The sequence below is a fragment of the Limanda limanda genome, chromosome 23 (genome assembly GCF_963576545.1).
Source record: "Limanda limanda chromosome 23, fLimLim1.1, whole genome shotgun sequence".
Taxonomy (NCBI): domain Eukaryota; kingdom Metazoa; phylum Chordata; class Actinopteri; order Pleuronectiformes; family Pleuronectidae; genus Limanda; species Limanda limanda.
In genome coordinates this window covers 8,004,096-8,026,800 of record NC_083658.1, presented here as the reverse complement: position 1 = coordinate 8,026,800, position 22,705 = coordinate 8,004,096, and the positions used below count along the sequence as shown (strand labels likewise).

At 42.7% G+C, this 22,705-nt stretch overlaps 3 protein-coding genes across 3 annotated transcripts; 1 reads left to right on the top strand and 2 right to left on the bottom strand.

Moving 5' to 3' along the window:
• Positions 1–5,736: 5,736 nt before the first annotated feature.
• Positions 5,737–14,647, bottom strand: map3k2 (mitogen-activated protein kinase kinase kinase 2). Its single transcript, XM_061067070.1, has 17 exons — positions 14,322–14,647; positions 12,496–12,568; positions 11,991–12,109; positions 11,678–11,718; positions 11,480–11,579; positions 11,278–11,391; positions 10,556–10,652; positions 10,230–10,360; positions 9,990–10,069; positions 9,659–9,723; positions 9,448–9,540; positions 9,130–9,363; positions 8,877–9,025; positions 8,595–8,726; positions 8,350–8,479; positions 8,089–8,266; positions 5,737–6,188 (listed from the first exon to the last, which is right to left on the bottom strand). The coding sequence occupies exons 2-17, from the start codon at positions 12,548–12,550 to the stop codon at positions 5,969–5,971; spliced, it is 1,938 nt and encodes a 645-aa protein (XP_060923053.1). The 5' UTR covers positions 12,551–12,568; positions 14,322–14,647; the 3' UTR covers positions 5,737–5,968.
• Positions 14,648–15,675: 1,028 nt separating this feature from the next.
• sumo1 (small ubiquitin like modifier 1) lies at positions 15,676–19,783 on the top strand. Its single transcript, XM_061067094.1, has 5 exons — positions 15,676–15,776; positions 16,155–16,229; positions 17,017–17,094; positions 17,181–17,252; positions 17,645–19,783. Exons 1-5 carry the CDS (start codon positions 15,765–15,767, stop codon positions 17,711–17,713), a joined length of 306 nt encoding a protein of 101 aa, XP_060923077.1. The 5' UTR covers positions 15,676–15,764; the 3' UTR covers positions 17,714–19,783.
• Positions 19,784–20,609: 826 nt separating this feature from the next.
• LOC132997015 (claudin-34-like) lies at positions 20,610–21,307 on the bottom strand. Its single transcript, XM_061067385.1, has 2 exons — positions 20,748–21,307; positions 20,610–20,697 (listed from the first exon to the last, which is right to left on the bottom strand). The coding sequence occupies exons 1-2, from the start codon at positions 21,305–21,307 to the stop codon at positions 20,610–20,612; spliced, it is 648 nt and encodes a 215-aa protein (XP_060923368.1).
• Positions 21,308–22,705: the final 1,398 nt, after the last annotated feature.

Genomic DNA, 22,705 nt, shown 5'->3' with positions numbered 1-22,705 from the left:
CTGTAGGGACGGCAAAGTGAAGACACAACCCTGCTTGAAGTTGTACATATAAGCCAGTTTGTACAATACATATATAAAGACTCAACAGCTTCTAAGTTGTGTTGAGTCACCACAAAGGGCGACGAAGGATTGTAATTGGCAATATATAGATTAGGGCTGTCAGTTTAACGCGTTATTAACGGCGTTAACGCAAACCCATTTTAACGCCGTCAATTTTTTTAACTCGAGTTAAAGCAGAGCTGCAGCTGCAGCTTCAGTATCTGTGTTCACCTCCAGTCTGACCTGCTCTCGCTTTTTGTTTTAATATTTCGCCACCTAAAATATATATTTTAAAGCTATTGTAGCGTCCCACAGGACACGCAACTTCTTCGTGGTTTAGTAACTGGTATTTTCCTCTACACGAACATGTGCATCTCTCGCTGTTACTCCGTCACTCGCAGACATCAACACTTCACTTCCTCATTGATCCCCGATCCCCCCATCCTATTGGTCCAAACAGTCACATGTCCCACCCAGACCTCTTCACTGACCGTCAGACATCAGAGCGCTCCTTCAACAGTGTTTTACTGAGCATACGTCAAAACCAAACATAAACATAAACCCAGTCCGTTACACTATTAGGCTGCAGCTATATGTTTTTATTTATTTAAAAATAGGGTACTTCTTATTTCATACATTTTCCACAAATAAGGGGAGGACTCAAATAGCCCTACAAAGTTCTGTGTTTCATTTATTTTAAAGTAGTCCGACACCTGCCTGTGTATTTTGTTTGTTTGTTATTTGTTGCTTGTCTGTTGAGTAGCTAGCTTAAAGCAAAGAAGTAGTAGGCTTACCTTTTATTTGTTTCTGAAATAAGAGGACTGACTGCTATGTTCACAGCAAACTTGAAAAAAAGAAAATATTAAGCCATGGTTTAACTGCACTATAGGCTGAGTCCTTGTTTACCTGAAATGTGCACTTTATAATTTTATTTTGTACCACCCTGTTTGGCAATGTTGTTTTTCAATAATATAAAACATTTGCATAAAGCAAGCCAATCCACTTTTCCATGTTGATAAGAGCATTAAAACGAAAGTAAAATTATGGAAAAATAATAAAGGAAGGAACATTCAGAATAGATACAAATTTGCGATTAATTGCGATTAATCGCGAGTTAACTATGACAAAATGCGATTAATCGCGATTAAATATTTTAATCGTTTGACAGCTCTAATATAGATATATAATATCTTTGCAAAAATTATATTGGCATTATAGTGAGTAGAAAACTGGGTGCGTGAATATGCAGTAGTCCACGACACAGTGTTTGTTTGTGGTTGTGTTGGCTGAACGTATTTTTTGCGTTTTCTTATATAATTGGTTGTGTTGTGTGTTTTTCCATCTCGACTTGTTTTAAATCTGTTTGTTTTGTTTACGTGGACTTGTAAGACTAAGCAGACACAGCCAACCAATGATAGTCTATTTGCCAACAGTTTTTGTTGAAACAACTACTTCCAATATTGGAATGTTGGCGTCCAACCTCCGCTGCTCAAGTAACGAGCCAGTTTGGAAATGTAAGAAGTAGAAAGTACATTTATTTGTGCTCAAATGTAGCGAGTAAAAGTAAAACGTCAGCGAAAATAAATACTCAAGTAAAGTACAGATATGTGAAAAATCGACTGAACTTCCCACCACTGATTAGATCTTCCCACCACTGATTAGATCTAATTCAATTAGTTTAGATTTATTTTAAAGTGAAACACCTTTATGTAACTATTAGCAAAAATCGTATACACTGCATTGTAACTATAGCTCAAAGGTTCAGTGTGTAAGATTGAGGTGAAAGGGATCTATTAGTAGGAATTGAATAGAAAATAATCCTGGTGATGTTTTCACTTGTGTGATCACCTAAATGGAAAAAATTGTTGTTTTCTCCACCCTAGAATAGAGAAATAGATACAAAAGTTTCAGATTTGTAGGTAAGCGTTTAACACCAACAAACATTTATGATTGATTCAAAAGAAAGTTATCATCACAGGTAAAGAAACAGACATGAGATTTAAATTCCACATTGTCCTTATTTTATTTGACCTATATAGCAGGTGTTGTTGTATTTGCTGACCGTCGCATTAGGGAGAACTTTGTTGTGTGCTGGGTGGAGCAAGATGGAGCAGAAAGAACCTATAATTAATAATTAAGGTGCGATTATAGAAAATTAAATCATTTTGTTCTTTTTGGATCTTGTTCTTACACTTGCAGCTTGTAACTGTGTTTGGAAAGGTGCTATATCAATAAAGATATTATTATTACTAACATTATATTCAGGATATCAGACCTTGTCTTTGAGAAGTCTGAAAACACACTTCAAACAGCGGCCCAGGCAGGCTGAGCTTTCACGGAGTAAAAATGCAACCAGCCAGATGTGAAATAAATATTTTTTTTATTGTTTTCATCATCATAATTGTTATAATTATGAACACAGAGCTGTGGCAATACTCCAGAATTTTGCCAAAATACAGCAACCATTTAACGGCACCGCTGCGTCTCTCAGGACCCAACCATGCATAAAATCTCCCATTTAAAAAAAAGGTAAAATAAAAAATATATATTAAAAAATTATGCGTACCACTGATATACAGATCTGATATAAACAGGCGTATTGGTCACAAACCAATTAGAATTATAAACATGGCTTCTTTTACAATACACAGAGACCAAACATGTGGGATATAAGTGTACTTTTCTTTTAAAAAAAAAGAAAAAAAAGGGTACATTTTATTTTACACCTTTGTACATTATTTTTTGTTTCATTTTCAATATTATTTCAATGATCTCACCCCCTACAGTTAGAATGCTCGAGGCATTTCGGGCGCAGTGTCCAATGAGCACAAATTGCAGTAAATGCACGTTAACAAACTCACGCTCGCACACACAAATCGCTCACACACACAAACCGCACTCATACACACACACACAGACACACACACACACACAGAGGAGTGGCAGCAGTGGCTTTAGACACTAAAGAGAGAACTACAGGTTTATCTTGGTGTTTGCAGGTGACAAATACTGATACCAAAGAGTTAATTCACTGTGGTGAACGAGGCCATCTGACGGTAAGAGGAGACATTACATTCATGTACAAGTCATCGCAAACGGAACCATCGACACGCAGACACACACACGCTCGCACTCGTGTAAAAATTTAAAAAATAGTCTTTAAAATGTGCAAAAGAAAAAAAGGTCGCTGAACCGAGCTGCGCGAGCAGCAGCCGATGAGGAATCGGGTAAAAGCATCAGTGAGTAATCGATAAGTGCATAATGGTAGTGCGTCTCCAGGTTTACCAGTGCTGGCGGCAATTTCTCCCCCTGTACCTGACAGTTTTAACTGTACGTTGCCTCAAACTCGGGTTGATTTCGCAAATCTTTTTACTGGGGCTTTATTTTGGTACCATTTTGAAAATGCATATGAGTGGAAGAGGCGTCTGTTTCAGTTTCCTGGACAGTGAACAAAATCGGCCGGTCATAGAAAATGTACCACAGACCGACAAAAAGAATATAAGCGTTTTCAGGGGAAAGTCATGTGAGAGATTGAGTGTGTTTGCCTTTAACACTTGATGAGCAAGCACGAGCAAAAGCACCTGGTTCCTATCTGCCTTTAGAAAGGTGTTATCAGGAAAAATATGGCTCCTTAGTTATTACTAGTGGACACTGCAGGAAAACACAACATCTGCAAATGCACACGGCCACGTTGACTCTTGTGGAAACGGACAGGAATGTCAGAATGTTTCGTGTTCTTAGGTCTCCAAAGATTTTGGAGAAATAAACAGGTTGCAGAGTGCAAGCTGGGAGGTTAAGGAAGCTTGTCGTGTTACCAGCTTCAATTCTTTTTACAGGAATAAAGGAAGTCAATGATAAATCCTCTCAAACTGAGTATTAAGCGTAAATAGAATTGTCCATTATTTTCAGAGCGATAGGAGTGACATTTGATGCAATTGCCATTCGATTGGTTGCAGACAGAGCTGCCTGCAAGTTACCGGTTTTAGAAAACCGATTTAATCCCGGGACAGTTCCTGGTGCATAGTTGTGTCCTTCACAACTCAGCCCGAGGGGAAACTGAGCCGGACGCACGTTGAACGGAGTGTTTGCAGTTTGGCTACAGTGAAGAGTCAACTTTGACACGTTGGATTTCGGCCGCGACATAAGAGCGAGTCGCTGACTGTCGCACAGGAAACGCTGCAAGTGGGAATCTCTTCTATGGGAGTGCATGTTTAAGGCCAAAAAATATAAAATACAAAACACAACACAATGAGGATGCTCTGATATGGCACAGGGACGCCTTGGCCGCAGAGTGTTAAAAGGTACCGATTGCAGCAGTGGAGCGCGAAGAGACATTTTAACTGTGAATGTACCGATTGGTGAAATGTCAAGCAGCTTGTAAGACAGCGAGAAATGTCCCCGCTTCACATGGTACACTTGATTTCTCTCGAGCGATAAAAACCGACAACAGCAAGACAGCGTCATGCAGCCAGACCCTCTGGCTAATCAGCTGTGATCCTCTTTGCCTTGTAAAACTACATCAACACTCTTTAAGTGCTCCTCGTGTTGCAGTACTGAGCGAGTGGTCTGTCGAAGCACGACCACAGAAAAACCCACAATAAGTACCGGTTGACTTGTGTCCATTTCAAAACTACATTTTCTCCCCCAAAAGAACACACTTTTGGATTTAGTTGCTTACTTTTTTCGCTGATATGCTAGAGATGAAACTGGAAATCATTTTCAATCAATCCAATTGTTACCTTCTCGAATAATCGACTACTTGATAAGACTAACTCACTTTCCCCGAGCCCAGATTTACCTAATTAGAGGTTGTCCAAAATTCAAATTCTGCCCTGAGTTCAACCAATGAATTCTTTGAGAAGCAGAGGAGGAAACATTTGAGGAGAATAATCTGGATACTGTTCCTGTCTTTTAACGACTGAAGCAGAAGTAACGAACCTTGTCTGAGCGCAAGTTGGTTTGTGAAGTCTAGAAGTTCATCAGGCATGCTTTACGAAAAACATCTGAGGGTATTTGGTTAGTTGGCAAAATAAATCCCCCACTTATTACCAGGAATCTGTTACAGAAAAGGCAAAAAACTGACATTACGGCTGAACTGAGATCAGCTAGATTTGTGCTAACCGTGCGAAGGCAGTTTATCCAAGGGGGCAAAAAAAAACACAGAACTATAGCGCCTAAATACAAATGAGAAAATCCAAAATCTCCAAAAGACTCATTCCTACACTGCGTTTAAAAACAGAAAAGGCACACGGCAAAGAACGAAGACGGGGGGGAAAGGGTCGAGGGAAGGTAGTTTGCAGACACTAAAGCAGAGACAAAAACATTTCTTCTGAGAGCGCGGACCAGACTGGAAAGTGAGTGGAAACCGTTAAGGGGAGTGTTCTCCGCGATCAGGGGTGGGGGGGTTTGTTTCGTCTATAGCAGCGGGCCCAGGTCAACACCATCGCTCCGGGTTTTGGCAGGAGACTACATTCTAGGGTCAGGTCAGCAACATGGGGGGAGCAGAGCCGCTTGAGAGTCCGTCACCGCCTCCTGTAGGTCCACAACACTGACACTATCCCACTCCGGGAGAGAGTTACCGTAAAAACATAAAAAAGAAGACATTTTTTTTCAAATATTTGTTTTTCATCTCTTCAGGAGGAAGTGCTCAAAGCCTCCACTTTTGACAAATTAAGGTGCAACTTGCAGAGAAAAATAAAAAAATTCATGTCCTCAATGGCAGTCTCATACAAACAGAGACAGGAGGATAAGGTAGGTACCACCCTCCGCCTGCGCAACCCCACCTTCTTCCAGCCGGTTCTTCCTGGTCCAATGTGGTTTCAGCTTGGAGATGGAGGGAATGGGGTCAGAGGTAGGGACACCCCATCAGGTAAGGCCGTGTCTGGCAGTTCGGCAGGTGGGCGGGGGATTAAAGGTTCAGGGGGTTGGGTTAATGTACAAAGATGTGCCTCAATAGCTCATCAGCAGACGGGCGCTGCTTGGTCTCTACAAAGATCCGTTTGAGAAACTCCCGGCAGTGGTCCGACACGTGGGCGGGGAGAACCGGGTTTGTCGGCTGGGTGGCAATCTTAAAGATGGCGGCCATGGCCTCAAACTCTGCCCATGGGGGTCGCTGGGTCAGCATCTCCACGACAGTGCAGCCGACACTCCTGAGGGCAAAATAAGTGTTCGAATCAAGACACAGTTCCAGTGTTTCCCCTAGGTTTACAGCTTTTGGGGGGGGGGGGGGGGGGGGGGGGAGAGATGTTTTTCCATCTCGACTTGTTTTAAATCTGTTTGTTTTGTTTACGTGGACTTGTAAGACTAAGCAGACACAGCCAACCAATGATAGTCTATTTGCCAACAGTTTTTGTTGAAACAACTACTTCCAATATTGGAATGTTGGCGTCCAACCTCCGCTGCTCAAGTAACGAGCCAGTTTTGAGAATGTAAGAAGTAGAAAGTACAGCTATTTGTGCTCAAATGTAGCGAGTAAAAGTTAAAAGTCGTCAGGAAAATAAATACTCAAGTAAAGTACAGATATGTGAAAAATCTACTTAAGTACAGTAACAAAGTATTTCTACTTTGTTACAAAGTATTTCTACTTTGTTACTTCCCACCACTGCCTAAAACCAAAAAGAAAACTGAAATAATCCCCTATTCATTCTCTATGAACTGTAATTTATCTATCTATCTATTTATTTATGCATGCATGTATATATGTATGTATGTAATGTATGTATTTACTGACTTCCATAAGTAACCTGGATTGCCGGAATCCGGAAACATTTTTGGATCCGGTACTTATGTTTATCTCGTCTACACGAAGCCCTTTCAGGAAAACACGGAAATGCTGCAGCGGAGTGGTTGAAATCGCTGTAAAGACGTCATGGCGCATGCGCTTAAAGTGAAAGAAGACTAAAGTCGACATCCTACTAGCAATCTGCGCATAACGACTTCTCTACCACCTGAAATCACTGTTACCACAGCAATCAAACAGGACTAGTTAGAATAGAGCACTTCGCCATAACCCTAGTTTGTGTTAAGTTACCGTTTTGAAACTTCCGTCTATAAATAAAATCTTTTCACGTCAGATTTGCCGGTTTTGAACAATGGTCCGATGAAAATAGATTAAACAGTGATAGCAGCAAGTGGCGCAGCGGGGTTAATAAGGGTTCAGGCTGAGGTTGCGAGGCGAGGTGCGTTCACGGTGAAATACAACAAGAGGAGAAAGCAGAATAGCGGGCTGACCGGCGCTGAGAAATGCGCGTCCCGTGAGCACAGCCAGGCGCCTGCGTGCTGGAGAATTGCGCGGCGCGGCGTTTGGCGTCCGGTGTAATACTTAAGTTATCAAGATCAGTCTTGTACAACCAGGGGGAGTATTGCCCCTCTGACAGCCAAGCTGGGTCAGAACCTATCATCCGGTGGTGACTGAGCAGATTCTTGTCTGGGGCCGGGCGTGCAACACGTGGACTCTTCTCTGAACTCGGACCCGGAGCAGGAGAGCTCCTATGGCTGCTACTCACAGGAGAGTGGGTGTTACCATGTTCCACCTGGGAGCGTTTAAAAAATGCTGATATTTTTAACTGCTTCTCAGGTGGTTCATGCGACATGTTTTCAGATGGATGCTCTTTGTCCGCTGGTGGGAGGTTGCTCACCTGTGTGTGCGCGCACGTGTCTGTGTGTGCGCGCATCTGGATGGAACTCCGCCGTGCGCAATACAGAGAGCAGAGGAGAACTCTAACCGCGCGACCATGTCGAGACAGAAATGCAAACTATAGACCTGTTTTATAGGTAATGTAACCTTAAAATGATTTATGTAGAAATCTGGCGCCATATTAAAAAATAAAAAATAAAATAAATAATTAACTTGACCTTCCAGGGGGGGCGGGAGGTGCCGTTGGGGGGACGCAGCGCCCCCCTAATAGAATGGTAGGGGAAACACTGAGTTCTGTAATCATTTCACACAGCAAAAAGCTACTACATTAATCATGGCTATGGCAAATTGTTGAGAACGGTTTTGGATAAACCTGGAAATGGATTTAAGCATCAAGGTGTGTGTGGTCTCACCAGATGTCAGCCTTCCTGCCGTAGCCCTCTCCACTGATCACTTCCGGGCTCATCCAATAGGGGGTGCCTGTCACTGACTTGATGCCTGTCCCTGACAGACAGATGGTCTGTAGCCGCCGGCTAGCCCCAAAGTCTCCCAGCTTCACGTTACCCACAGAGTCACGAAGGATATTTGCTCCTGAACAGAGAGAAGTCAAACACATCAGTTTACTTTTATAGCTGTGGCCAGAACAACACCTCAAATAAAACAGTCCACCTCACCTTTGATGTCCCTGTGGACGATCATGTTGCTGTGCAGGTAGGAAACGCCTTCCAGGATCTGCCGGGTGTAGCGGCGTGTCACATTTTCCGTCAGTGCTCCGTACGATTTCAACTGGTCCTTAATGGAGCCCTGACAACCGCAGAAATTACAAATATAAGCCGGTGAATATCGTGCTTTTCTTGTTTGTGGCATTTTCTTTTCGCGTCTACACAAGTGCAAAGTAAATGTGGAACTGAGCACTCACGCCAGGCATGTACTCCATGAAAATGGAGAGCGTTCGCTCCATCGTGTCTCGCAGGCAGCCGTAGTACTGAACAATCCGCTCATGGCACAAGTTCTTCAGAAGCTGGATTTCACACTCCAGCGCGCTCACCTCCTATAGGATGGAGGGAAACAACTCAATCATCTCTTCATGCCCTGCTGTCGTTATTCCCCAACTACAATACCATATAAACGTATAGGGTGTTATATATGGATAGAGTGGAAATTTAACCAATAATCGACACACGCATTTCTGGATTCTTACCTTGCTGGTCTCCGGACTCTCCGGGTCAAACTGGACTTGTTTGACTGCCAATTCCCGTCCGGTATCCGCATCATAACAGAGGAAAACCCGTCCGAAGGCACCCTGTCCCAGAAGCTTTCCCAGCCTCCAGTTGGTTGGAGCACGTGGAGCTGAGGGCAAACATCAGATATACTTAAATCACAAGAAAAAAGAAATAGACGAGATTCCTTGTTCACCTCTTTGATAAAAAGATAAAAACAGCGTGGGGACTCACAGCGGCTGGGTGGACTGATGTCCATGACGGAGAGGGTGGGAGCGGTCGTCAGATTGGACTCAATGTCGCTGCCCCTCCGCGGCCTTCTGGTGGGTCCCGGGGCCTCCTCCAGGTCGGGTGTGAAGACGCTGCTGCCGCTGCTGGTGCTGGGCGACTGCTCGGTTGGACTAAAGCTGACCGGCGAGCGGAAGCCGTGAACCTGTGTTCGCCGAGCCCGGGGGAAGGTCTTCCTCCCTGCCAAGCAGAGGAAGGGGTTACGAATGTGTCTGAACAATTAAGAATCAATATCTTTTAGGGTCAAAAAGAAAACTTGCCCACCATCACTGTAGTCTTGCAGGCCAAAGGGAATGCCATATCGCCGAGGATACGTCCCCCCTTTCCCCACCTTCTCAAACACTGGGATGTCGTACTCTGCAGACAAAGAAGAGGGTGGCGATGAGGAGAAGGGACATCCAGAAAGAAAGGAAAGACAACAGCAGCAGGGATTAACTTGACTGTTCTCTGCAAACACACCCATGCACACATGTACCTGGATAGTCCTGGTGGTTGTCTGGGTAGCTCTGCGCTCTCGGCATCCTGGACTTTGGGTAGTCGCTGCATTAAGACACAATGACACACAAAAATCCAACCTTTAATTCTTTATTTACAGTGAATTACAAACATTTTAATGTGAGTGTTCTTTACTTGAGTGCATTTCAGGGCTTTATTATGTGGGAAGATATAGGTCATGAGTATCTCCAGATATTTAATACTAAAAGACTCTGATCCTTAATTATTAAAGAGGATTTATAAACAACAGTAGCCCTGGTATCTGATCCCTTGAGTGCATTGTTCTATAATTAAAACGCTGAGTTCCTGACCTGTCCAGTGGGCTGTCCAAAGAAGGACAACTCCCAGAGGCTGAGTTCTCTGGACTGCTCATGGACAGTGGGTCCAACATCTGGAGACAATAAAGAACAAGACACTTGCATCAGTCGGTACATCTGCGTCAGTGCGAGAATAGAATAGAAAATGCATATTCCTTAGTCAGACTGTTCTTGAGAATCAGTTAAGCAAAACTGACTGATGACCCTTAAGTTCAAATTTCTGAGTGCAGGTACCTGGTCCATGCTCTCAGGAATGAACTCTCCCTCGCTGTTGATGCTGGTGAAGGAGCCATTTCTCGCCACCTGCTGGAGAGCGTCGGGAATGTATCCTGGAGGAGGAGAGCTGCGATCCGTCGAATGGGAGCCTGAGGTTGTTTGGGGGAGTGGGAAGCGTATTAATACATGTTTGGGATGCATACTTGCATTCTGCTTGTGTGAATCACACTGCTAGCAAACAGGAAAACTAAAAACCTGAATTTTTTGTTGGATATTTAGTTTATTGTCTCTTCATCTCCATTTAAAAATAATTACGGATAGTTTTACAGGGAGACATTATTCACCTATTAACGCCAGCATACTCTTCTTGTCAGACGCCCTGATTCCTGTGTTGTCCAGCTCCTCGTGCGACGGCAGGAGGTCCATGTTAGAGGAAGAGTTCTAGAGAAACAGAGACACAAAAAAGGCTGTTAACAAAAAACAGCTTTTTAAATCATTACAAGTCAAGGGACAACTCAAATTCTTCCCATGCCGAGACATTTTCACATAGATTGATTTAAAAATAAAGAAGTTTGTAATGACTTGCTCTGTTTACTTTATTTGTACTATTCTTTGAGACTCGGAAAAAATAAAGCAGCTTTGACGTTGTTAAATAAATCACACACACACACTCACACATGTCCAGTTCTTATGAGATAAAAAATTAAAGTCTTATAATCTGAACCAACCTGCAACAACTCATAGATCTCAAAAGCATAAATATTTGTTTCACTGGGCATTATTTCCTGAAAGACTGAAAAAAATGCAGAAAGATGCAGTGTTTCTGAAAAATTTTGAATCTGCAGAAAAACTATGACACTTTACCAAGGCTATATATAATCTAACATCATTAGCTAGCTTCCTTTGATAGAAAAATGCCCTTGAAAGTCATTAAATTCTGCCTTGTACGGTCACTATAGCAGAATAAAACCATTCTACTCGAAAACAAACCTTTTCTTATCACCAGTAGTAAAATTGTGCCCAATAATAAAACGTGGGCTATTCCTTGGACGTGAGAGCTGCTGACCTGAGAGGACATCTGCAGCACTAGGAGGATCTTCAGGCTCTTCATGTGAACGCTGCGATCCAGCAGCTCCACGGCCTTGTCCAGGTCATCCTGAGTTGTCAGTGGAATCACCAGCTGCAAAAAGAGAGAGAAAAAGAGATTTGGTGTATATATCTTATACATTTTATTTAATATCAATAATGACAAATGTGCAGCTTTGTACCTCATTATTGGTGTAGTGAAGGTCCATCATCTGACCGAAAGCCACTTTGGCTTTAGACCTCAGGTCGTCCAGCTTAACAGGGCGAGGAAACTGCAAAATCCTACGGACAAGAAAAGATCAGGAGGTCAGAGGTCGGGAGGTCACACCTACAGGTATCGACTGGTGATTTCAGAGAGATGAGGGACATCAAAGTCTCACCTCTTCTCCCCTTTGAATTCGAACTTCACTCTGACATCGTTCTGCCAGACAGTTCAGCAAAAGACGAAGAGCGTGTCAAGAGGTGAAAACGGAGCATTACACACAGCAGGGGGACAAATTAATCCTTCACTAATATCATATCAAGTAATTATTAAAATCCATCACCAATTACAAAATAGTTGCAATCAACAGGACTAAGATCCAGTGCACATTAGTTTCTTTACTGGTCGCTTTTATGGTATTACTTTGCTGTTGAGACATTATACCCATTTCATATTAAGATGTTTGCCCGACATTGTGCTTGTGAGGCTACCTGGTTCTTGGGCGAGGAGGCTTTGGGTTTGCCCAGGTCCGACAGGAACATGGCAGGACGGCTAGAGCGGTGCAGTTCGGCCAAGTCCTGCATGATTGATTTCAGCGCCTCCTGCTCATCTGAGTGACGACAAAACATTACTGTGAACCCACTATGTTTTCCTTTGCATCAGTTGAAGTGCACAATACTTTCCACAGCTCTTTTTTGCACATTTTCAAATCCTTAAAAACACTAACTATACACCCTGTACACATACTTTTTATCTGTGTTTCCAGGCATGCAGTTTTAGCATGTTATACCACTTGCAGAGGAGCACATCGCACAAAGGTTCATTGTAATATAAAGGTGTCAAAGAAACATTGTTCAGAGAGAGAGACAGAGAGCGAGAGCGAGAGAGAGAGAGAAAAAAAAAACATTCCTTTGGTTGTGAGTTTGACAAAAGACAAAATCCTGGCCTCCTGCCAGACAGTAACACAATCTTGAAAACACACACACGCACACATACCCATCATCATGGCACGGCGATTAACCCAGGAGGCCAGGAAAGAGGATTCTCCCATCAAAGGGATTCCTTTCTCCTGCAACAGCAAAAGAACAACATAAATCATGACGTGCAGGTGAGTGGGACACAAGTTAGAGCCTGAAGCTGCTGACGGACCCGTCTGTAAACAGCGAGTGGAGCCAGAAAACCTCTCGACTGCATGGGTAAGATGTGTCTGTGGGCTGAGAACCACAATAACTGAGGATATTAATGTTTGGGTAAAAGCAAAAGGCATTCCTGAATTTGTTTGGGAGACAACACTTCATTGTATGGTCTGAGAATTTGTTTTTCTTAGTACTATAAGGTGTTGCTTCTATGTTTTCTAATACTTTGTCCCAACTATTTATAGAAACGACATTAGACAATTAGTTCCAGCTTTATGGGGCTAGCAACCAGAGAGTGTATTTAAAGTTATATAAATTGGTTATTATTATTGCTGCAGTCATGCACAAGCAGCTTGATGTTGTAGCTGGCCACTGCAGAACAGAACAAATTTAGAACCCATAAACTGTAGGGAAATATTATTTTTTAAATATATATCACATTTCAGAAATGGATCTGGAAATAAAAGGAGCAATCGAAGCTGTCAGATGGATGTGGGAAAAAAGTCTGGCTGCAAGTCGCTATGCTCATTATTCACTAATTTGCTGATTATCTTTATGATTTATTGATCATTTGGTTTCTGAAACATGAAAAAGTGCCTGTCAATTCAACTTTGGATGGATGTAGTGTCTTCAAATGACATCTTGGATTTTTGCACATTAAAAGGAAATGTTGGCAGGATGAAATCTAAGAATATTGGCTAATTTTGCTTGAAATATGAAAAGAGGGAATAATCTATCGTCCAAATAGCTGCACGTTTATATTTCAATTGATAAAGTAGTCACCTTGAAACTGGAGTAAAAAGTACAACAACTTCCTCTGAGGTGGAGTGGGACAGACAGAGTAACACACACATGGATAAAGGCAATCCATTCATATGTGCTGATTAAATGATCCCTAGTTGCACCCATTAGCATAACAATATGTGGGATATCATAAGAATTAGGCATTAATATACCCCTCAGCATTTCTCCTGCACCATCACCACCACTAGCTGTCATTGTAAAATGTTGGTTGTTACTGTGAGGGGGTGCAGATGGCATCCAACACTACAGACAGTGGGTCTTGATATTCAAGTCTGGACGGTCAAGATGGCCTCTGCTGATGAGGAGCTGATTGGATATTGCTGATCGATCACTCTCTGCGGCTGACGTCAAATCCGACTCTTCCACCACGCTGGTGTTAGGAGGCTGCAACATCAACATTAGCTTAGCACTTCTGTGTCGTGCGGCTACTGGTGCATCCCCTGCAAAACACTGGTTTGGGGGCCGATCGCTGCAAAGTTGACACCAACAACACTGCCACTGTTATGGCCTGCTTTGGTAGATAATTAGCTTTAAAGGAACTTGCTAGCGTTAGCTCAGCAGCCCCTGGAAGCTAAAATTGACATAACAAGTGTTGTTAGCGAATTCAGTCTGGCGTGTCACGATACAATGATGTCAATGGATGATTTTGCACGTTTGAAAATGACCCAAACACAGTCAGCTGCTAAGAAAGAGCCGAGAGAGGAAGCTAGGTGGCTAGTCGAGAGTTCCGTACACAGCTAGCTGTCAGGGCCAGGGAAGTTGACAAGCTAAGCTAATGCTAACTCGGAGCTCTCCCTCTCTCTCTCTTCTCTCTCTCCGGAAAGCGAGAATCGAACGCGGGACACATGTCAGGTGATGGACCGACCGGTTGCTTGGCCTCACCTGGGCGCGATGCAGGCCGGGCTCACCCCCTCATCCACGGGGGGGCCGGCGACGGGAGCCCCGGGCCCTGCGGGGAGAGATGGCTGCAGGAAGCAGAAGTTTGTCAGCTCGCTCACAACTTCACTCGAGTCGTGCTGGGCCGCGGCGACGAGGCCCCGGCGGCTGTCAGGCCCGAACCCCGGCGGTTCTCTGGAGGCGGAGGCCCGGACAAGATGCCGGCGGGTCCGAGGCAACCCTCCCGGTGTCTGCGCCGCGGAGAGAGGGCAAAGTTACCGAGCAGCTTCCATTTAGTTCCACTCCACACGCTGCTTGGACGGTAGCTTCGCTCGCTGGTTCCCCCTACAATCGCGTCAAGCTAGCAGATGACACGCAAAAGCCCACCGGAAGTTTTTGATATTTTGCTGACAAAATAAAAGCAGGAAATGTCTTGTGGTCGTTTTTTCCCATCCGGGTTTTACGTTGACAGGTATCAACCGGAAATAATCCATTTCAGTTTGGCGAGCTTGACAGCCTATTTGGAGGAGTCCAACAAAAACACAACTTCTGCTGTGAATGAAATGTATTAAATTCCTGCATCACTCGTCAAATCCTGTCAGATAAACCTGATTGATAGATTGAAGCATGAGCAGGTCCATAACTAAAACCTTTAATGCTACAATGAACGCCATCTGATATCAGTTTTACTGACTAACTGCTCATTTAACACACAGAAAAACTCTAAATTCAGTTATAAAGTAATAAAACATGAGCTCAATTACCTGCGTAAAGACAGGAATAAAACTGCCCTATATTTTCAATGATTATTTAGCTATATTCAAAATAATTCAATTCATTTGAAGAAGATTTATTTCGTTCCAAAACTGGAGGTACATGAGATGGGATTAACTTAGCACAGGGCAAGCAGCAATGACATAGAACACTAGAAGCATCAAATTAATACTATGAAGTAAAAACAATAAAACAATAGAATCTCAAACTAGACACGGATAATTGCCATTCTAATAAAGGTGTTCTTTTAAATGATTTATAATCATATTGTCATTATGGATTTATAGAACATATTTCATATATTTTGAAATAGTGATAATTCCGACCAGACAATTGGATTTGATTTTAATTACCTTCTTCACAAGGACAAGTATGTAGTAATAAACCGACGCTACATCAAACCACATTAACTGTGACGCTTCTAATTTAGGTGTACACGTTTGCCTTCATGCGAGATTAATTAACCGCTTCATTTTTAAAAATAATTTCTGAGATTTAACCTTGTTGTAAATACAACTTTCTTGTCAATACGACTCTTATTCTGAAAGGAGTCCATCTTCCGGCGTCACCGTCGGTCGATGTCGCCTTCTCACAACATCGGGCTAGAGCCGCGGCCGGGAGCTAACGTGATCGCAGTTGTGACGACACACAGAGGCGGACACACACAGGGGAAACATGTCAGACTCGGTGAGATGAACACTCTGAACTGTACTTTACTATTCAGCGTCCTCATGAAGTGAAAGAAATGGACGTTGTCGTGATTTTCGCTGCTGGCTGCCTCCCTGTGTGCTGGTTTGCTAACGTGCTTAGCCGTTAGCTTCGTGTAGCTTCAGGCCCACTGGTAGCTAGCATGGCTTCTCTAGCTCGGTTTCAAAGTTCTGCCTCGGGACAAACAAGCCTTGATCACTTTTGGAAACCCGAGATGTAAACGTGCACGTATCTAGTTGTGTCGGCACAATCCGCTAGAACCAGCCCCCCCCCCCGTGGGTCTGTCTGAAGCGTGCGTGTGGCGTGTTGAATGCTTCGTGCTTTTATTTGTTGTTGTTTTTCTTTTCTTCCTCAAAGGAGACAAAACCATCCAGCCAGGACGGTGGGGACAAGAAGGACGGAGAGTACATCAAGTTGAAAGTGATCGGTCAGGTGGGTAACGGTGCTGGGAGGATGGATGGGACCCGGCTAGCTCAACCTAGCATCGGACATTAGCTGCTGATGCAGAGTCCCTCCATCAACAAATAACACTTGAGTAAAATAACATGATATAGGCATTTTGAAATTAGAGAATATGTTGTTACAGTTTTTATCAAGGTTATACAATGTAATTACAACATATGTATTTGGTACTGTGGTAATACATGGGATAGTTGCTTACTTATGTATTAAAAACAATAGAGGTGCATGGATAAGGAATGTCAAAGCCGATGAAAGTAACCAACAATAATCTGTTTGTCGTTCCATCCTCAATCAACTGAGTTTTATTTGTATAGCCCATATTCATAAATCACAATTTGTCTCATAGGGCTTTAACAAGGTGCATCGTCCTTAACCCTCAACAAGAGGGAGGAAAAACTACCAAAAAAGAACACATTAGAAGTGGAAAAAACGTAGAAACCTCAGAGAGGGCCACATGTGAGGGATCTCTCTCCCAGGACGGACAGAAGTGCAATAGATGTCGCGTGTAACTGAGAACGTCAACAAAATAACAGTATTTACAACATGGATTAAAGGAAGCAAAGCTTCAGACATTCATGCCATAGAAATAGATACAGATCATTTTATTATGTGTTTCTATATTTAACCTTTTTCCTAACTACTTATATTTACCTAGCAGCACATTGCTTACTTCTCACCTGCTTCCTTGCTTTGGCCTCGTTGCTTCATGCCGGCACTTCCGCCACTTCTAATCATTGTTTTCTCTCGCCGCCCACAGGACAGCAGTGAAATCCACTTTAAGGTGAAAATGACGACACATTTAAAAAAGCTGAAGGAGTCTTACAGCCAGAGACAGGTACGAGGGAAGATGATAAAAGTTAGATTTTCTGTATCAAACGATGTCAGAAAAGCATGGAACAATAGATTTCCTGTCTCTTTCAGGGCGTCCCAGCAAGCACGCTACGGTTTCTGTTTGAAGGACAGAGAATCGCAGATAACCAAACTCCGAAAGAGGTAAAACTTGTTAATCTTGACATGAGTAACTGATTATCTTTTAGCTGAGTAAAATGGCACACATATATATGTCGACACACAGTGGACAATTGGTTGTTGCAATATTTCAGATTAAAACCACGATATGAGAAATGAAACAATAATTTAATGTCTGAATGTTTAGCTGGCTGGTAATGTCACTGATAAAAGCTGTTGTTTTTTTTAAACCTTGGAACAGTGCTGAATTTCTGTTACTGTTATGCTTTCATTTGGTGGGAAATTATTTATAAAGGGTTTTTGACATAAGGAAAAATTAATACGCAGAAGAAGAACTGAAAAGAGGAGTGTCGTGAGAGTCTAAATCATGTGTTGTGATTCTGTTACTAAAATGTCTCCTCTGCTGTTCTGTTCAGCTGGGGATGGAGGACGAGGACGTCATCGAGGTTTATCAAGAACAGACCGGTGGACTATGGAACGATTAAACCCCCCTGCATTTCTAAATCTTTTTTTTCTTTTCTTTTCTTTTTTCTGATTTTGTATTTTATTTTGTATGTATGTTCGATTTTTCGTTCAGTTTCAAACCATCTGGATCAAAACCGACTCTATCAGGGCTTCCATGCGTGAAAGGGAGGTGAATGAACTGAGGTAAGCGGACGAGGAAAAGGACAACGGGTCTCTTATTCTGAAGTGCAGGGATGCTCGTGCTGTTGACCCGAGCAATAGCGTTCAGTAGCATAGTATCTTGTTTGTGGTGTGTTTTTGTTTCCTTTATCATGTCTAGTTGAGGGTGTCGGCAGAAGCAAATAATCCAATCAAGGACCCGACTGCGTCTAAAGGAACAGTTCAGCCAAAAGTGATCATCATGTAGTTGTAAGACAAGTAGTGTTGTCATATGATACTACACAGCAAGTGCACTTGTACAGCTGGGCTTTAACTTTAAGGAAAATAAAGTGGCCGTGATCACGTTTGCTCACAGTTACAAAACCAGAATACTCAAGATCAAGTTTAAGTTATGTTATTCCGAGGATGAACAAATGTGATGGTGTTGGTTTGTTTGAATCTTTCGGTCCCAAACAGGATTTCTTGAGTCTATCTCTGAAAACTCTATTATCTTGTTCCAAATATCAGACTTTCAAAGCTGCTGCTGGGGGTTTGATAGTTTGAGGGAACCGAAACAAAGCCGTGGACACAGAGCAAACGTTGTCACAAAAAGGCCATTTCTGGATTAACTATTCCTTTTATGGCTAGTTGTGGTTGTAAAAACATCATCTTACATTTCATTTGTACAGAAGTTGGGGGGGAAAAAAGATTTTGCTTGTTTATCCCGGATGTTTTCCTAAGGAAATTTGACGCACCCAGTTAGATATTCGTAGATGCAGTTCTTTATACAAGAGGCAGTCCATTCCACACGTTTACATTCAGGGCATTTAGCAGATTGAGGGTTTGTCGACACACACGCTCATATCCAGCTGGACTCCTCATCCTCAAATCCACACCGTTTGTTACTGGTGATCTGAATAATTTGCTTCAACAGCCTCTGTCTATTCATGTATGAAGAACTGCACCCTGGAGAAATTGTAAAATTTTGATTATAATTGAACTGACGTTATAATATTTGACCTTTGAGACATTTTTATAAACGACAATTGTGCTTGACTTGTATATGTTGTGTTCAGTATTAGTGTGTTTGAATGACATGTCACATGTATCTCCAGTGTCGTCTTTTTATTTATATTGGAGGGTTCCATTCTGTGATGATATATAGAAATATATATATATATATATGAACCTGTTCTGGAAATATCTTGCCCCCTGACATTCACTGTTTTAAACTCTGTCCTCCGGCAGTTTGTGAGTAAAGAAAATCTCGCCAATATTCACACAAGTCATCTACGAACAGTCAACTGCGGTGTCAGCGCCTGTTTTAAAAACTTTTCTTTCTCTTTTTTGGATAAAACTCTGAAATCTGTGTACTGTATGAAGTTCCTCAAGAGGGTAAAGATCATCAGCCAAAACCTATGTCAACGGAAATTAGCGAGAAGGTTGAATGGGGAAACAAAGATAGTGGCAAGATGGAGATGCTCAACTCCTGAAGGCTGAAATAACCACAAAAATGTCTTTCTTGTTTTTTCTCTCAGTCTGGTTATTTCACTCTTCAGAAACACTCAAATGGCAGGTTAAATATGCAGTGGATGATGGTTTCACCGCACCTCCGTGATTCTACAAGGAAATAATTATCCTTCCCTTGCCGTCATCTCCCGGAGGTGTGTGTGTGTGGCACAAAGAAAACCTGTCTTTTCAAAGTAAAACATTGCCTCAATTGGATTTTCGCAGCCTGACTGACCTTTCTTACTCGTACCTTGTGCATCAGTGAGCAGCTCAGGTGAAGCAGACCCCCCCCTTGAGTGAGGGTGGGCTGCGATCTGAGCCATAGCACTGATCTCCGTGAGGTGAAGGGACCGTTCATCATTAGAGGAAAATTGATACAGATGGTTTGAAATTCTGGAAATTAGCTTTTTTGCTTTTTTTGAATAAAATATTTAAAGAAATAACTGCAGTGGGGTGTATGTTTGATCATTATACGGTATTCGGAAACTCCTGCTTTACCTCTAGTTCTGAAGTGCAATTGGTGACTTAATAGCGATAGGGTCAAAGTACTCTTGACACAACAAAAGCATAAAAATGTCCATCATTGGAAGATTTATATCCCTTTGTTTTGTTGTCAGAGGCCCAGAGATAATTAAACTCACTCAACATTAAAGACAGTCTCCTTTATTTAAGTCCAAATATGGAACAAAATCAATACAGTAAAAAATGTTTAACTTAATAATGCAAAAAGCTTCGTAATCTGAGGAAGAAGGGAAGGAAATTGACACAATAAAATACTTTTTTACAGCCTAAGTCATAATGTGCATTTGATATGCATATATTTTATGCAACAGTTTCAGATAACAAGCCTTACAGCTTGATTTTAATGACAGCTACATTAAACCTCACCGACTGTACGTTCACATTTAATACATCACCGAAGCTTTATTAGGCCAGTATTTCAGTTGGTGTTTTTACCGCATTCCAACCAAAGTGCTTTTGTTTTTTGTCACAGTTGAGGCATCAAGTGAATTTGCAGTGCACGAGGTGAATCATTCAATTCAATTCTCCTGTGGGGCGTGAAAGCCGATGAGTCACTGGAATCAAAGAGCTGCAGTGTTGCTGAAACACAAACTCATCTTATGGCGCAAGAGACACACAACTTGTCCATTGGAGACACAATGTAAACAACCTTTTAAACTCTGAATATCTCAATATGTGATTCCTCTGTGGGCTGATCACAAGTGTTCGTGGGACTCAAACGCTGGATTGTATTCCCCCCCCTGACTGTCAGGCACAGGTTGTGCACGTGATGACCTGTCCACGTGCACCTGTCCTTTTACAGATGGCTGGATCCCGCGTTGAGGCCTCGCTGGTATTTTGTACGAACAGAAAATAATCCCAGAGACAATCATCATGATTGTTCCCACCATACCGACCCCTATGCCGCACCCCACATACTGGGAATGTGGCGCCTGGGGCATTTTGAACTCAGGGGGGAAGCTGATGTTCTGATTGGTCACCACTGAGGTCAGATTCCACACCAGAGGGATGAGAGACATCACAGCAGCCAACAGGCACAGAGCTCCAGCGGTGAAGAAGGACAAGCGCAATGGCGTGTGCTTCCCCATCCCGAAGTAGGCGTTCCTCAGGGCGTAAACCACGCCGGCGTTCCCACAAAGGCCCGCCAGCAGGGACAGCACCATGAGAACCTGACCCGCCCGAATCTCCGGTGGTGTGAAGGCCTCGGTCAGGCCGATGTACCTGCAGTGCATGACCTTGAACCCTGGCGACACATCGGTGTGGCTGTTGAAGCAGGTCCTCCAGAGGCCCACCCAGGCCAGGCCGGAGCTGATGACCTCCCGGTCAGACACCTCCCAGACCCTCCACTGGATGAGTCCGAGCGCCATGGTCGTGAGAGTCCAGCCCACGCAGCTCAGCGGGAGGGCGCCGAGCTGGGCGTGGGCCGTGTGAGCCAGGTAGACCATGGGGCCACGACAGATCCTGAGGCAGTCCCGGTCCAAGGTGTGGTGTTGTGGTCACACCTTACGCCTGTTGATCTCTCTTACTCCAGCTCGTTCAGCCTCTCCCTCTTTTTTACACTCTTCTCCAACTGACCTAGATTTTATTTTCCTAATGCTCTTTTGTCACCCGGGAAACCTGGCAAACAATCCCCGGCAGCTTCATCTGAGAGAACAGAAACACACACACAGATGTAACTCTATTTATAAGTAGTTTTCACTTATACAGACTAGATTATGAACAGCTGTTTTGTATTTATGTTCTTTTGTGAATGTATGAATACATACACACTGACATGTCTTTATAGGAATAAAGTAAACCAATAAAGACACTGTGGGAAGTTTCAGACAGAAACTTGTGCCCTGCTGAAGAAAAACTGCTTCAAATTGGAAGTCCTTTCCTGCATGTTAGCAAATAATATAATAATAATATAATGTAGCCTAAAATGTACCAGTTTTGATTAGTAACTTAGTAGAAATAAGCAAACAAACAACTAATAATTTAGTCCATTGGTATCATAAGATGTTTATTTCATGTCACTCACCATCTCTCCCACTGTAAAACTGAGCGTATGTTGTAGTTTCATCATGGGACCTCCCCATAAATAGATTGGTCGGATATTTACAAATTAAAAATGTATTTATAAGCATGTGATTGTGGTGGGAAAATCTCAAGTCTTGTGACCCCTCATCAGGGGAAAAGGCGCCGCAGTCGTGTGTGTGAGGTTTACGGTGGTGTGTGCAAGTGATCATAATCAAACACGCTTGTTTGGCTACACACTGACCATGTTTGTTCCATTATGACAAGGAGATGTGAAGCAGCTGCACGAATGTCCAACACAACATCACCCGTTGTCTCGTATATATATAATGATAAATGTCGCTTTTGTATCATTTTTCCACAATCCATGACTGCATATTCTGAAAAAACACCCTAAAAACTATAATATCTGCATTGTTTTTCTCATCAGTTTCATCCCTTTACATATAATATGTAAGTAATATTGACAAACAGTCTTAACTATATCATTAATAACATACAAAGTATTTTTGTGACATACCTGAGTGTGGCTCGTGACTCGTCTTCAAACTCAGACGCTCGGAGACTGACAGGGTGGCGAGGTTTCCTTCTGTTCCCAGATGCAGTATAACAGATCACTTCCTCATGTTGCTGGCAGAAAAACTGGATATAGTTTCCCATCACATTTGTGAGCTGTGAATGATTGACAGTATAAAGGTGGGGCGCAAGGTTTATTGTTACGGGAATTGAGTCTTTCACCTCGCTTTCAACTCTTTGTTTCCTTAATGGCTTGTGTGAGCCATGTGCTTCATCACATTTCAATCTGCAGTTTCAATAATTCCCCA

What these genes read in the sequence shown, in the direction of transcription:
- LOC132997015 (XM_061067385.1), bottom strand. Translation starts at nt 21,307, where the DNA reads ATGGTCTACCTGGCTCACACGGCCCACGCCCAGCTCGGCGCCCTCCCG. An exon ending in GGCATAGGGGTCGGTATGGT is followed by an intron (nt 20,698 to 20,747) that starts GGGAACAATCAT and finishes GTTCGTACAAAA; the next exon opens with TACCAGCGAGGCCTCAACGC.
- sumo1 (XM_061067094.1), top strand. An exon ending in AGTTGAAAGTGATCGGTCAG is followed by an intron (nt 16,230 to 17,016) that starts GTGGGTAACGGT and finishes CGCCGCCCACAG; the next exon opens with GACAGCAGTGAAATCCACTT. An exon ending in AGTCTTACAGCCAGAGACAG is followed by an intron (nt 17,095 to 17,180) that starts GTACGAGGGAAG and finishes TGTCTCTTTCAG; the next exon opens with GGCGTCCCAGCAAGCACGCT.
- map3k2 (XM_061067070.1), bottom strand. Translation starts at nt 12,550, where the DNA reads ATGGGAGAATCCTCTTTCCTGGCCTCCTGGGTTAATCGCCGTGCCATG. An exon ending in CAACCACCAGGACTATCCAG is followed by an intron (nt 9,541 to 9,658) that starts GTACATGTGTGC and finishes CTTTGTCTGCAG; the next exon opens with AGTACGACATCCCAGTGTTT. An exon ending in CGTCCACAGGGACATCAAAG is followed by an intron (nt 8,267 to 8,349) that starts GTGAGGTGGACT and finishes CTCTCTGTTCAG; the next exon opens with GAGCAAATATCCTTCGTGAC.